Below are 16292 nucleotides of genomic sequence, written 5' to 3'. Positions count from 1 at the left end.
TATATCAGAGATTTTAGATGCAGGCCGACATAATCCGATAATTGTATTTTCCCCGATATCTGATATGAATATCAGATTGGACCCTCCCCAATTAGAATTATAATTTAGTTTTGATATAAAATACTGATTCAAAATCGAGTCACCAGCCAAACAAAGATGATACACAAAGTTTAGAAATGTGAATTATAAGTACCTGCTTTTGCTGAATGTGACTAGAAACACTGAAAAGAAGCTGCATGATGTTCATATCCTTTGAATCAAACACAATGTCTACTTGCTTTATATTAACTCATTACAGTAGAAATCAATGTTAAAGATTACAGTTCAACAGGCATTACAGGTAGTGCTAAAGTTATTCTGGGATTAGAACAGATCAATAATAGGAAGAAAAATCTAATCTGTATTTTACTAAACCACACAGCCCAAATGACCCTCTTTCCTGTAAAAAGTTGCAGATGTTTCAAAATAAAAGCAGAGCTGAAAGCAGGTACTGAGAGCTTCACCCACACATGAGCTGTTAGCGTTTGGACAGCGTGCTAGGCTAAACAGTTAGCTTTATGAATTCTACACAGCCAGCCAATAGTTAGAGATGAATGTACACATGACAAAGAGAAGGTTAACTATACTGGCAGGTGGAGTATAAGGGTCCATGCATCAGAGACAAGCTCCTGTACACACGCCACAGCTCATCAGTGCCAATGCTTTTCTAATCAGTCAGTGAGTCCGACTGCAACGTTGTCCTGAGTTTAAAAGTCTCCTCATGTCCACTCACCATGTGCAGGCTGCGACAGTCCACCAGTGCTGTGAGCTGATGAAGGCTGATCTCTGTGGTGTTCAGGATCCCCTGGATCACTTCCAAAGTTCGCTGGAATTGAATGCAAGTATGGAATAAGTTAAAAAAAAAAAAAGTAACAATTTTGATTGTTGTTGCAAGGGCAACATAAAAATAAGATAAATCTATCAATGCTAGTCCTCACACATAATGAACACAGTAGAAAATATTTAGAAAATTCCTGAACCATTATTAGAAACAAATAGAATAAAATTATTATTTTACGTTTTTTGCTCTTTCAAACCCAAGCTGAAACTGATTAGTTATTCAAAGCACAATTATCAGGAAATAATCAGGAGCTAAGGCTGAAAAAGCCAACTGTAAGTAGGGTCGGGGTCAATTATAATTGTAATGACGTAATTTATAATTTATTACAATTATAGCATAATTATAATTGTAATTCAAAAGATCTTTTGCTGTTGTAATCATAATCGAGTTCAGATAACTGACTTAAATGTAAATGTCATGAAAATTCTATAGAAATTGGTCATTTTAATTTAACACAAAACAGGGGAACCATGTTACAGTTCTACACATATGTAGTTAATTATTAAAATGTGTTTTATTATTTTTAAAAATTTTAAATCTAGGACTATATTGACAAAAAAAAAAAAAGGCTCAGACGTCCCCACCAAAAATATTAATACCATTATTTTCATTGTATTAGGAAGCCTAACAAGGTAACCAAGAGATGAAAAACAAATTAGATAATAATGTTTTTTATTGTATTTTAGAGCTGATTTAAGACATGGATCAAACTGACCCGTTATCATAAGAGATGCTAACTGAAAGCTAACAAGAGGATGGTTCACGCCTACCTCTTGTGCAATAATAATGTCATAAAATGTCATCGCCACATGATCTTATTTGAATTTTTGATTTTGATTTGCATTGCAACAATAATTTATGGGACCACCATCCTTATATGCAGTGTGTGCATGATAGTGTTCATACAGTGTATACAGACGTACATGTTGATGTTACTGGCTATATTAAACTATTTTTTGATACATTTTTTTTTTTTAGTTTTTATGTTTTTATCTAATCTAATTTTGCACTGAGTGAGTTGCTTCTGCTATCCTGCCTTGCTGCTGTGATTATCTTATCTTAACCTTTATTAGGTTGCTTATTTCAGGCTCAGTAATTGTAATTCAACTTTAGTAATTGAGAATGTACACAACACAATAAGCACAACTATCACACCACATCTCACTCTCACTTTAAGCAGTTAACTCTTCCCCATCCTTTGCATTTCCTACCCTGACTCCCTTTTCCCTCACCTTGGTGTAACACTGCCCTGTCTTTTTATATCCTCCCTATTATGAAGTGTTTCTTCCCCTTCCTTATGGAGGGCTGGTGATGGTCACAATTATGCAATAAAATACATTCATTTATTTCATTGCAATAACAAAACATGCATTGCTGTCTATAAAAAATTACACTTCTTGTAGTGTTGACCTTTGACAGCATGTGTAGACAAAGAAAAAATAAATAAATATTTGAAAATGTAATTGTAATTGACTATGATTATATAAAGTAACTGTAATTAATTGTAATTGGGGAAAAAATGCCAGTCACTGTAATCGTGATTGAGTTGTAATTGAACATAGGTAATTGAAAACGTAATTGTAACTGAAATATGTAATTGACCCCAACTCTGACTGTAAGATACATATTAACCTGCAGCTTCTGAATTTAGCTTTGGTTGAATATTTGCCTGATTTAAGCAAAGTTTCCATATCCTCAGAAAGTTTCTCTGTGTAAATACAAGCAAAGAAATATGCTTCTCTGCATTCCCAACGTCAGCTCACATTTATGGCCTCTGTCAACAAAGAGGAAGGACCAGCACGGGACAATAAAACCATTGTGCTGACAAGGCCTAGTGAAAGCCTGCTGCAGCTACAGGGACATAATAGTGCAGGTCCCAGGTGGGCAGTCAGCACATCTTTATGTGGACAGGTGCTCTTCACGTCTCTGTGGGTCAGTCCGTGTCCATTCATACGGACATCCTGCCAACTCAAACACTTACAGCTCGAGCTAGGGAACATACCTTAGTTTGTTTGTAGTCAGAGCGCAGCAGTTCAGTCACATCATCCTGCATCTCCACTAATGCTTTGTGGCTTCCAGAGAGTTTCTATAAATAAAAATCAAAACCACATAAATAATGTAGCACATCTTGAGTAAATGATCAGGATTGTATATAGTCTCAGACTTCATGTTGAAATATATGAGCTGAAAGGATAGTCCTCGGTATACATGTACTTTTTCTTTATGTTTGCACTAAAAATAGAGCTGCAGACCTCAGTGGCACTCTGGAGTTTTATTTATTCATGTGGAATAAAGTGGAGAGCCCATTAACAAAAACTACAGACTTTTTGTAAAAGTGCCATTCGACTACTGTACAAGATTAACTTGTAAGCAATATACGTTATCAACAAAAATGTACAAATACAAAACATCTCCACCTTTCTCTGGGGGAAATGAAGAAAACTGTACAACAGCAGGAACAAGGTTGTTCTAAGCAGAGGGAGTGACTCACTGCTTTCTTATGAAAAGACAATTCTATATGGTTATATAACATTATATATGGTATACATTTAGCACAATAGTAGTTCAAATAAAATGCAACCAACCTGCTGAAAAGGGTTGGTTTGCTCTAAACTACAACTAAGGTAGTACTGCAGGATATCTGAAAAAGAAAAACAAAAGAACAAAGTCAGTTAGATGCACAAAAACAAAAAGCAAATTAAAATGTTTTCTTCCCACTTTAGTGTTCACCATAAACAATCTTATTTTTTGTTTCTTTTTATGTGTTTGTTTGTATGGTTTTTATGAACACCAAGTCTGAAATAAAGCTATATATCTATCTATGGCTAACTCTGTTCGTCCTAATGATTAGCTTTAAGCTAAACACGATCAATGATATGTTTTCATACCAATAACATCACGATTGGACTACAGATGGACAATAATCTAATTTAACATAATTACATGGTTTTCTGGAACTAACTCAAATAATTACGTTTGCCACACAAAACTCAACCTAAAATCATAATGTACAGTAACAAATAAATAACATAACATATACATATAGTTTAACAAGTGCTTTTAAAGAAAAATGCATTTTACAAACAAGTTAAATGAAAAGACAAAGAAAACACGGATTATAAACGTAATAAAAATTATTTTCAAGACAGTATTAGTGTAATGCCAATCCTACAGGGGCAGTATTTTGTATTATTCTTTTAAATTACAATTTTACATTCCTTTTTACTTTATTTAATATTCTTATGAAAACAAACAACTAAAACCCCCACCCATTTCATTCTTTAAAAACACGTTCTAGAAGCTCATCAGACTCCAATCCTCTTCCACTCCATTGCTATTACACAACAAGACAAGACCCAACATCTTCCCTGCACAAATTAGCACTTTCACGAGTCATTACAATTCACCAAGAATAGCTCTTAACAGTTACCAGGAGATGATGTGAAATCCTGCCTGCGTCAGCGTATGATTCAAAGGGATCTGACTAGGTCCACAAATACAAGCTGTGAGAACACCGGCACTGACGCGACGCATGGCAGTACCGATGTCTGAACTCACAGCCCCACACACACACACAATATCAGATATTTCCTTACATCAAAACGTTTACTGACTGAAATCCAGTTGATCGTATATGATTAAATATGGACATGAGGAGCAGAGGACACCTTAGAACAAGGCTGTCAAACTCATTTTAGTTCAAGGGCCAAATATGGACCGGTTTGATTTTGAGCAGGCCGCAGATTATAGGAAGGGAAAAAAACTATTTCAACATTATTCTGCCATAGTTTGCACTTCCCCATATAAATGATTTAAATAGGATGTAAGGCACTGACCATATCAAAGCAATAAGTCACAGTTATCAGTCCCTGCAGGACTGATATTTCCTTGATTTTGTGACCAGCTTTCATTTAATTTGGGGAAATTTGAGAAAAAAATAAAAATAAAATAAAATTAACAAAAGTCCTTTTTAACAATTTGTGATATAAGAATGGCAAAACTATGCAAATATTGTAGAGTTTCATAAACTTCTGTGTTTGAAGGGGCTGATATATCTATAACTGACTAAATTGATAATTTACTCCATGATTAATGATTTCTCTGTCATTTTAAATTTCTCCTGTGGGCCGAACAATATGCTCTAAATGGCCAGATTTGGCCCCCGGACCTTGAGTTTGACACATGCCTTACAGATTCACTATTCTACAAACTAAACCACACTGTTGATGCATGGTTTGAAGTTAAAGGTGACACACTGCAGCTGCAAACTTGATCTAAGTTTTCACCCCTTTTACTGAACATTTAGATGACATCTACTTTTTATATTTAATTGTTCAGAGGACCAAGTTCTTGTTTATTATTTAATTAAAATTAATGAAGTATTTTTAATTAATTAATTAAGTCTATTTGTACAGGTACATACACAAAATGTATTATTAAAGAATTAAATTAAATGTGAATGACAAAAAAACCTAGTCTCTTAAATAGTGACCTTGTGGCTATATAATTTAATGATATATTTAAGTTAATTACTTTACACAAAAATGTAAGAAGATAATATTTTTAATAACATACTATTAAAATAAGCTGGGTTTGACATTTCCCAGATCTGAAGTGTTTTAATGGCAGTGTCACTTATTTCTATGTTGCATAGTTTACATAAGGCCACTCAAAATGTAGACTTGAATACAGTCCCTTTCATGCTCTTTGTCATATCATCTTGCCCTACAAACCTCTCCTATATACATATATCAAACTTAATAAAGATCTTTTTGTGCCTGTACCAACTATTCCACAGCTCACTGAGCTGCAAACCCCACATGCAGCAGGAATCAGCCTCGGGGTAAAACGCAGCATAATACAGCTCGGTGCATACATTATGTCAGTGCACACTGTTCACAGACAACAGCACACCCTCTTACGCCCTTCTTTTCTGTGTAATAACTACGCTTGCTTCTACTGATGAGTACGTTGCTGTAAAATACAACTAAGCTAAAGACAAAACCCAGCACACAGTCATCACTTCTAATCATTCTTTCCAACCACGAGGACGACACAGGAAATGAGTCACATCTGAGTCACCGCTTCACTAGTCTTATCTCCTTCACACACACACAGCCTCACTGACAAACCGGAGACACTTTTTTCCCCCCAACACTTATTCCATCATGGGACAGCTTGGACCATTACCACAATGTTTAATGGGCTCCTGTTTGATTTCAAAAGGAAGCCCATTGACCCATTGACTCTGCTGCAGATGTGGCAGTCATTTTCAGATGCTTTTTATTGGCCTTTGACAAAAGCGACCCAGGCCTGTTTAATGTCACCAGTAAACAACATTGATTGGACTGAACAGAGCAGAAGGATCATATATCTAATGCACACACCCAGAGTGTGTGTGTGTGTGTGTGTGACAGTTTTGTGGTTTAATTTGCTTTTATTCAAAGAAGACGACAAAGAAGAAGAAAAAAAAACACACAGACGTAAAACAAAACAACAACTATTAAGGACAAAGAAAAAGAGAAATATTTTGTTTTGGTGTTTTGTGGTGCCGATTTGCTTTTAACCACAGACCATTTATAATATGAACCTTATTCAAGTTTTGACCAGAACCCGAAAAAAGCAAAAGTGAAACCTACAGGTCCGACAGACATTAGGTATTTATATCAGAGCCCGACCTGAAACCGACCATTAAAACCTATTTTTGCTGGACATAGAATCATATTTAGGCATTAAATATATTATATCTGATATTTAATCCTTATCACCTATATAAGTGCATTGCATTTTTTTTTGTTTTTACGGTATTGAAACTGATATCATTGCTGGTCAACCGATGAAAATCTTGGTCCACCATGACAGCATTGACCAAAGTTAGCATCCCTAAATGTTTTACTATTTTTCAGCATGGTATCGATAGATTACACACATGACAACAAAACCAAATGACTAAAATTACAGTGATTTAAGATGAGAATTATCACCACCTTTGAGAATCTACTAATTCACCACATCATACCTTGATTGATGACTTGATACTGGTCTGTTACTTTGGTGATGTATGTGTCGGGAGCCACACAGAAGTCACTAGAAGTCTGCAACACAAAAAACCGAAGCTTAAACATTTCCTAAAGTCAAACAATCTCACAAACAGAGGAAATGCACAAATATGTACATTTCCAGTATGTTTGACTGCTGCCTAAACACACTTGAATATATTGAGAGGCTGCCTAAGCGTCAGCGGAGAGAGATGACACCCATTTAGGTGTGAAGAGTGTGATTCATCTGCAGGGGAGGAAATACTTAACAGTGATATTTTCTATGCATAAAGAAGGTGAAAAATAGCATTTACAGATTTTTATTCTCATATCCTCAGAATTGGCCTAAAGAGATAAAAAGAATAAATGTGACACATTGTTTTGTATCGTGAGGTAACAATGGTTCTTAATTAAGGAATTCTCCTATAATCTAAAGCCTGAGAGATATATACTACCTGCAAAATCCTTTAAATATTACATACTGTAAATAAATGAGTTTTGAGTGAATAGAACTTCAAATTACATTTTTCCCTTCATGTTTGATCCTTAGTTAATCTGTGCTGAGATCTCCAGTCACAGGGTGTGGCCCCAACAAATGCAAATGCAAACATTATTCACTAAGGAGCGCTGAACTGTGCAACTCTAGATGGAAAACAACTTCCTGCTGCGACGACTTACCACGGAGACGGATAACTCCAAGCCCAGGGAGACCCAGCTGATTACCAGAGCCACAACACCAAACAAGCACACCCTGGGGAGAGAACACGAGAGGCTCATTCTAACCAGCAGGAAACATGCTGGAGGATTTGCTTGTTTAGCTGCCTCTTCATACTGGAAAGATTTACAATACATAGATTCACATAACTTCCATTTTTACTTTTCAACCACAAACACCACCATTGACTTTCTTTAATGCAGAACTATTAGACTCAAAAAGGTGAAAATAATATTTAACATGCTTTGAGTAGTGATGCTTGTTCTTAGCTTTTTGCTGATACACTACATTTCCAAATATGATATTAACCAATAACGATATATAGACAGGCCCCCTTCCCAAGCTAACTATATACTTCTCCATGCCAATAACAAGCTACACCTACTTTTAATGCTATGCCCCACTGAATGTATTTCATAAATAAACATAATTTCAGCAAAATCTGAATACTTATTCAACTTCAAAAAATGGAAAAAATGCCATATTCATCTTTAAATGCTGTTTCAAACTACAGCACATATCAGTTTATCAATATCGGTGGAAAAACTGATAAATACTACACTTTATGCCTAACATCAGCCGATAATATCGTTGGGCCAATCAGTCTGTCAATAATATCGTCCGTCCCTAATTTTGAGGAGTATTTACAAATTATTTCAGTCCCAGTTTAAAATAACCAATTTCCATAAGAGGGAGCTCAGCATCTACAATACCATGCAAGTATTAATCTATAAATCACACGAAAATAGTATATAACTAAATTATCACATGATTTTACAAGTCATCAATATCAGCAATTATCAAAACCATGCATAGATTAGGATTATTTATATGTGCAGAATTGAAGACTGTCCTGTTTAAGTCACCACATCTAAGTCATCTAACAGCTTTATATAAACTTGGGCTGCTACTTAGATAAAATGAGCCATGAGCTCATGATGACACTCACCCTATAAGAGTAGCCTTGGAGTTGCGGATGAGGCCGAAAAGCACCACGAGGCACAAGAGCGAATCAAATAGCAGCAGAGCGATATAGCCAAGCCACCTGTGAAGATCAATGTCATTAAGAACATAAAAAAAGCAAAAGAACTTGCCATGCCAAATGATGCCACCACTAACTTTAATATACAAAATCCATATCAGTCTAAAATGTAAACAGAGCAGGGGACTGTTGCATGCTTACCAAATGCAAGTTCAACAAAATCTGAGTTACTTTTACATAATTAAATCCAAGCTTAGTTTTGTGAATATTTTTCCATGGGCCATAATTCCATGATTGGTTGATAGGTTAATCCAGACTTGTCACACTGAAACCCGTCAGGTAGGTGTGTGTCCCAGGTGATACACTACTGTTACTGAAACACCCTGTGACTAACCATCCAGTCTATGTTGCCCCCATAAGCACCAGCTTTCATGAATAAAAACTGTCCCATGATTCACCGTCAGGTATTAGGATTATGATCATTATGCCTGCACATTTTTGAACAAACCAAGTAAGATTGGACAGTTTTACACGGCACACAGCTGTGCAAGTGGATGGTGGTTATAAAAAAAAGCAACGTCATAGAAAACCAAAGCACGTGCTGGAAAGCTCATTATTTTGTTATCGGCCCTTGTTGCAGCTTTGGATTCACTGACATACTTTAAAGTGAAAACACACCCTACACTGCAGCGCTGGCAGTTTCTCTCTGGGAAAGAATTTAATGAATTACGTTTCTACATTTTATGAACTTAAAAGGCATTGGCTGAGTCTTCACGAGGCTGTAAATTCATGTTGTAAAGTGTGTTAGCATAATGAGGTATTTAAAAAGAAGTGACATTATTATTTCTCTCTTTTTTGTGTTCTGTGAAGCTCTGAAGTGTGTTAATACAACAGTCTAATACTCGGAGTCCACTGTATCATCTTACCTGTACCAGTCAAAAAGCTCAATCTGGACAGCCAACTCTTCCACTGAGAAGTTCACGTTACTCCAAAAGGGAATGGCCACCATCTGTTTGACCAGTTCATCCAGCTGGCCCTGCAGCTTTTGGATGATGGACAGGTAGTCTGCATGCTGTGCGTACTGCTCTTCAAGCTGTTGCAGGTCCTTGTCTACTGTCTGGTTCAGTGAGGTTGTGCTGTCGAACACCTAGAGCCACAGTATGAACAGACAAGGTTGTGGTCAAGTTCAGCGAGGTAATCCTGAGCTTTGATTAAACCTTTAGGAATCACATAGCAGAAAAAATGATGTATTCATAAACATTTCCGAAAACACGTGCTCGCTTTTCTCACCAGCTTCTGCATTCCAGTGATTGTGCGGTTAGCATGGCGGAGCGAATACGTCAGTCGATTCACTCCGTCACAGGTCTCGCCGTTTCCATAGAAACCGACAGCAATGCCAGCACTGAAGGGAGACAAAAGATAAGAGGGGAAACGGGGTGGAGAGGGGAATGGGAAGGGGGGGATTTTTTAAAAAAAAGACATGGTGAGGAGGGAGAGGGAAGTGAGCGAGGGGAACAGCTCGGCCGGGATGGGAGGCGTGCGAACTCTACATTAACCCTGTCAGTTCAGGCTCTAGTCAACGGGCTCCTTTCATCCTGAGCAGAAAGACTCCATACAGAACCATGGAAACACAGAGGAATGGAGCAGCAATGCCTCAACCCCACACAACAGCTGACAAAGGCTACACAGAGGAGATCAGGCCTTTTACCACTATTAGGCTCCAAGATATAGAAAACAGCTCCGACTACTGCATGTGCTAAGTTAATTTGGAAATGACGTTCAAAACATCCTGTCACTTTCAAAACAACTCGATTCAGAAGAGTGCTTTGGATGATGAATAATACCATGTGATGCAGGTTCTGTGTTATTCTGTTCAGAAAAGTCATTAACAAGCACGACAATGATAGAACTGACTGTGTGACGTCTATGAGGAAGTCAGTGTTGAGGCAGCACATTAGTAGGTTTTACTGCTCCCAGAGAGGCAGCTAATCTTCTCCTCTCACAGTTCACTGCAGGGGAAAACAAAATGGGATCTGATAATTGTGACATGACCATCATATGCTTATTCATAACACTGGACAAAAATTAGCTCCAACATTACAAACAATACGAAGTATTTTCCTCATTGTTAACGATAAGACGAGACTGTCATGCGATTTTGAAGCGGAACTCAATCAAAGAACGAAAGCAAAGCAAAATAAAAAAAAAAAAAAAAAAAAAAAAAAAAAAAACAGGAAACTTTCTGATCACTCGAAACAACTGCACGTGGCTTCCTGTTCAAAAGACACCGCAATTGTAATGTTTTTTCGGTTTTCGGCCAAAACACTTTACTCACCGTAATACAGGGCTGCATGATTAAGGCCAAAATCATAATCAGGATTTTTTTTAATTCAATATTTTAATGGTAAAATGGTAAATGAACTTGATTTTATATAGCGCTTTATCACCACAATGAAGCAGTCTCAAAGCGCTTTACATATCAGCTCATTCACCCAATCACTCTCACATTCACACACCAGTGGGACAGGACTGCCAATCACAATATAATTAATCACAATTATAATTACAATTACTTATAATATTGGGGAAAAATCTGTGTTTTTATTGCACTACCTTTAAACAAACAATGCGTGTACAGTATACAGTGCAAAAGTAAGGTTTAAAATGGAATTATAATTAAAAAAATAAATAAAAAAAATTAACCCAAGAATTTAAAACGTACCAAAGGCTAACTGAATAAATATACTTATACAGAGTAGAGCTGTCCCGATCCGATAATGTTATCGAATATCGGTCCGATATCAGCCAGAAAACGAATATCAGATTTTTTCGGAATGCATCTAAAATCATCGATATAAGCGCCCCAATAAAATGTTCCGCTCCAACTCTTCTATCCATAGGTGAATGTGGTTCACACTGCAACAAAGTAAACTACTGTTGCTGACTATTGTTCTCTGTTTGAATAACATCACTTGATCAAGCCTTTTATAACATTCCACATTACAAAATAAGTAATAAAAGCATGTATGATTCGTGCTGATATTGTATTGGAGCAATATCGGTATCGGTCGATACGCAAGAGTGCAATATCGGTACGATATCGGAAGTGAAAAAGTTGTATCGGGACATCGCTAATACAGAGCCCATATTTTAAATGTAAATATTGCGGACGATCAGGTTAACTCAATCGTGGCAACCAAATTCGTGATCACAGATTAAAATATAGATTAATTGTGCAACCCTACTGTAATATTTTCACATTTTTAATTGATTTATTCTTTGAAGCATTAATACTGATGTATACAATTCCAATGTTTTAATTAGGGTGAGGTTAGTACACATTCAGAGCCATAAATGCAATGGGAATAATAATTTGCATAATAATTTATTTTGGTGTTTCGGTTTTCGGCCTTGGTTTTCTCATTTTGGGTTTCGGCAAAGAATTTTAATTTCAGTGCATTCATCATTTTTTGTGTTGCTTTGAATTTACTGATGACTCATCAACAGAAGGGACTAAACAGGAAACCACAGATTCTCACACTGCTGGAAAAGTATCTTTTTGATATTACATGTGAGGAGCTTTCCTGTATAGTGGGAGCACTACGGTGCTTCAACATAATCCTTTGAGGTTTGGAAAATACAGACACGCATAAAAAAATAGAAGGAAGAGCTGCGTTTCAAAATGATCTTCATATTTAGAGATAAAGGGGGGTGGCAATGGCAGAAACCGGATTGGAAATGATGAGTCATGGATGTCATTCCCACTGCTACCATGTGTTCTCACTCACCTACAGACCAGTGTTGCAATGATGACACACCAGGCTGTGCAGCAGCAGTCAGCATTGGGTCGCTCTTCACTTTTACTTCTCCGACAGCACAGACAAATGGAGTAGAAGAGCAGGAACAGGAGATCCAGAGCCAGACACGCAAGCGCCACGCCTCCCAGCAACAGGATGGACTGATGGAAAGAAGAGCAGAGTTATGGAAACTAAAGCTTATAGAGCTTTATTGTCAATACCAACAAGACTAACTGACGCCCAAGTGTCCCACAGAGGACGACTATGCATTATCTAAATCTAAATGTGCTATAGATTAATTTGCTGTAGGCAACAAACATTACTGGATTTCTGTTCTTAACTGAAAACATTGCATGTGTATTATATTGTTAAATAGAATGCATTGTCTCTTTAAAATCCAAGCAACACAAAACACATTTCAGAATTCTGTGTTGTCCATTCCATCCTGTACTTGAGAACAAAAAAGCTCATTTAGGCAGAAAACACAGAGCTTTTCATTGCGAAATAGATCCAAAGTGATAGTTAAAGCTCTGAGCTATCAGCGTTACTTCACATGTAGGTCACGCTGAAGGCCTGCGTTTCAACTCCGTCCTCCTGAGGATTCTGGGCTGGGCTTTGCACTTTTGTTTCATTGCTCTTTTCACTTGGCTTTCTCAGAGATAAGCTGCAGAGAATGTCACGCCCCGGTGACCCGTTCATAGCAGTGTGTCAAATCCTCACTATACACACAAATCAGCCCCAAACCAAAGCTTTTAAACTTGAACCAGACCCAATGAGCAATGTGGTGTTCACTCAAGAACAAAAACTAAAACTCTAATGCCTGTCTCAGAGTTACGCATCACTTTCACAACATAAATTAGGCCAAATGTTGTCAATGCTGTGATCAAGATATAGGATCACTAAAGCAGGACTACAATTGCATCCAGTTAAACCTGACAGCCATTAAAGAACAGAGTGGCTCCGGTTATATGAAGTTTTTTTTTAACTTGGAATTAAAGTGTTCTGTTTTCGTGTTTACATGGAAATAGTAATTCCGAATTGAGGTTTAGATGGAAAACACATTTATTTGCCTTTATTAGATTCCACTTTAGGTCTGGGGGTTGGGAAGGCTTCTGATTGGACAGGGGGCAAACGTGACATATGACGTCTATCAGGAAAAAACGCATAACAAACCTTTTCTTTTAAGCTACAAGTTAAGACATTGTTTTGACTGTAATTTTGAAGCAGCAGCTCGACAATAACATATTGTTTCACTTTCGTCAGCTGAGTATTCCATTTGGAATTAAAATCAGAATAAACCAGCCACTTAATTCGGATTTAAGTTTAATTAAGAACGGCCATTTTCATTCGGAATTAGGCGTTGACCAGGTCAGTTTAAAGAGGATTTACCTTTTATACTGAATTAAACCTTTCATGTGAACGTTGCCCTTGTTTACTTTGAAGCAGGACATAATTATCAACATATGCTGCTCACATTAAACACAACTAATAGCAAATGTAAACCATGTGAATGTTTGTACATATACACATATGACCTACAGACATAAATTGTTACCAATTTAAATAAAAGTTAGGAGCCTGCTGCAGCTTGGCATTGTGTAACCAGTAGCTGCAGGGACGAAGTGGCTCTTCTCTTTCCCTTTAAAAGCAGTGGGAACACTGGGAGAACTCAGCTAGTCAGTAAAAGTGTGTCTCAGCTAACACTACAAACACTCGCTCTGGCTGCACATAACAGCGAGGAATACGCAAATATTCAATTTCTGTGAGAGCCGACGCCCCCCCTTGGCATCTATACCACATATACACAACGCACTACCACATAGGTCTACACTGTATTGTATTCCACACAATATAAACACTTGAAACACAATATTTTACCAATAAAACTGCAGGAGTACCAAGAGAAAGTATTTGGTTTTTACCACAAACAGAGCAAGTTCCTACAAAGAGCATGCAATTCTACTGTGCACCATGTACACAATATACACAGATGGGTATATTTGACTGCAACCACCAAACATAGAATATAAACAGAAGATAAACATACACATCCGCATTATGAGATTGGCATTATGTACAAAAAGTGATTAAGTCAAGGGTTTTCCACAGCATCTGATAAAGATTTAGTCCCACAGCCAGAAACAGACATATGGACCAGACAAGACTTCCCCTGAAGCCTGACTAAAAGCTTTTTATTGATAACAATCAGTAAGCTGTCATCACAGTGAGGTAAAATGTGCAATTTGTAAACTAACCCTCCAATCACCCCCATTTAAATGTTTAAATATGTTTATACAGTCCAGCATGGATTACAAAAAACTTGAAGAAATTACATTCCGACAGACATCTGATCTTCTACATATTGTTAAAGCTGCTAACCACAATATTTTCTTTATAAGATAAAATCATATTTTATTCCCTAATCGATCAATGAATCGAATATAATTTCCTCAAATAAATAAGGAAAAAGGTTGAAATTGCCACTCAAAAGTTTGTTTTAATCTCCATTGTAAACAGTGTCTTATTGAAATATTGGGAAGAGTTTTGTGCATTGCATTATGGGATGTGGAGTCCTGTAGACAGATGCATAGAAGTAGTTTACTTCCTTCTTAGTGTGATTAATTGTGTTTTTCGCTAGAAAAAGATGACAGTGATGGTCTTGAGACTATTTTTGTTCTAGTTTGTTCAAAGTATTCTATGTGATATCAGATTGAAGTAAAAACACTTCCATGCACCCGTCAACTTCACATCCCATAATGCAATGTGCAAAGCTGTCAACAAACAGTGTTTATGGTGGAGATTAAAACAAGGTTTTAAGCAGCATTTCCAATCTTCTACATCTTTTTTTCAATCAAATGATCTTTGATTTATTGATCACTGAGGCCTATACTATGGATTTGTCTGATTAAAAAATGATTATGTCCAGGAGACCAAACTTCTCATCCTGTCGATGCTATTCAAAGTAAAATTTTCCCTCCATAAAGGACAATAACTCGAGCCATAAGAGATAACTGCAACACAACTAATGTAAGCAGACAAAGTGCTCCTTTCACACAAACCATGATTCACTTCCTCATTTCAGCAATATTGAAATCATGACTCGATACACCAGGCATGCTCCACTCAATGTTCCTGCTCTGTTCACACATTAAACTACCCTGATTGCCCTCAGTAATTTGAAACGAATGCTCACAGAGTCCCAGAGAGCCATTTAAAAACCACAGGAAATCCTGTAATGTTTCATTGGCAAACAAAACAAACAAAACACTCTTATTAAAAACTATCATCATCTATCCACAGCTGCTGAAAAGGATCCTTTAGTGTTTCTGTTTACAACATCAAGCAAATTATTAAATCCAAGCTACACCTGACCACACAACACATTATTTAGCAAAGAGGCAGGTTAAAAGAGATTACAAGTGACTGGTAAACTAATATTAGCCTATCACATGTTTTTTTATTGATGGATCTATCCTTAAAACAAGGAAATATAATCATAAGGAACCACTTTATATAAATCAGTAACCTATTGAACTGTTCTGATATAACTCATAGAGTAGTAATGTGATTAAAGTTTCTTTACTTCTGATACGATACTGATATTGCTGCCCTGGCTGATACCAATATCGATCAGATATGATATCAGCATAAATCATACATGACACATGTATTACTTATTTTCAGTGTGAAATGTTAGAAAAGGCTTTATAAAGTGATATTACTCAGAGAGCAATAGTCAGAAACAGTAGGTATGAGAAAAACTGACTCAATTATTAACAACTAATGGGTTGTTAAGATTCTAACCTAGAACAAAAAAAAATCTAATTAAAAAATAAGAAGAACCTGAAAAAGAACCTCAATAAATCCAATAAAAACAAAA

The 16292-nt window shown here is 36.7% G+C and overlaps 1 protein-coding gene across 1 annotated transcript in view; it reads right to left on the bottom strand.

Moving 5' to 3' along the window:
- The window catches only part of ttyh3a (tweety family member 3a), a 29386-nt gene that overhangs the window by 10504 nt on the left and 2590 nt on the right, over positions 1 to 16292 (bottom strand). The window contains exons 3-11 of the mRNA XM_028455728.1: positions 12404 to 12573; positions 9906 to 10017; positions 9542 to 9762; positions 8583 to 8678; positions 7597 to 7669; positions 6900 to 6975; positions 3466 to 3521; positions 2883 to 2966; positions 773 to 865 (exon numbers count right to left, since the gene is read on the bottom strand). Coding sequence (XP_028311529.1) covers positions 773 to 865; positions 2883 to 2966; positions 3466 to 3521; positions 6900 to 6975; positions 7597 to 7669; positions 8583 to 8678; positions 9542 to 9762; positions 9906 to 10017; positions 12404 to 12573 — 981 coding nt within the window. The remainder of the gene's footprint in view (positions 1 to 772; positions 866 to 2882; positions 2967 to 3465; positions 3522 to 6899; positions 6976 to 7596; positions 7670 to 8582; positions 8679 to 9541; positions 9763 to 9905; positions 10018 to 12403; positions 12574 to 16292) is intronic.

This window comes from Gouania willdenowi, chromosome 8 (assembly GCF_900634775.1).
Source record: "Gouania willdenowi chromosome 8, fGouWil2.1, whole genome shotgun sequence".
Classification (NCBI taxonomy): Eukaryota; Metazoa; Chordata; class Actinopteri; order Blenniiformes; family Gobiesocidae; genus Gouania; species Gouania willdenowi.
The sequence above is the reverse complement of the archived record's forward strand: the minus strand, read 5'-3'. Positions and strand labels throughout refer to the sequence as shown.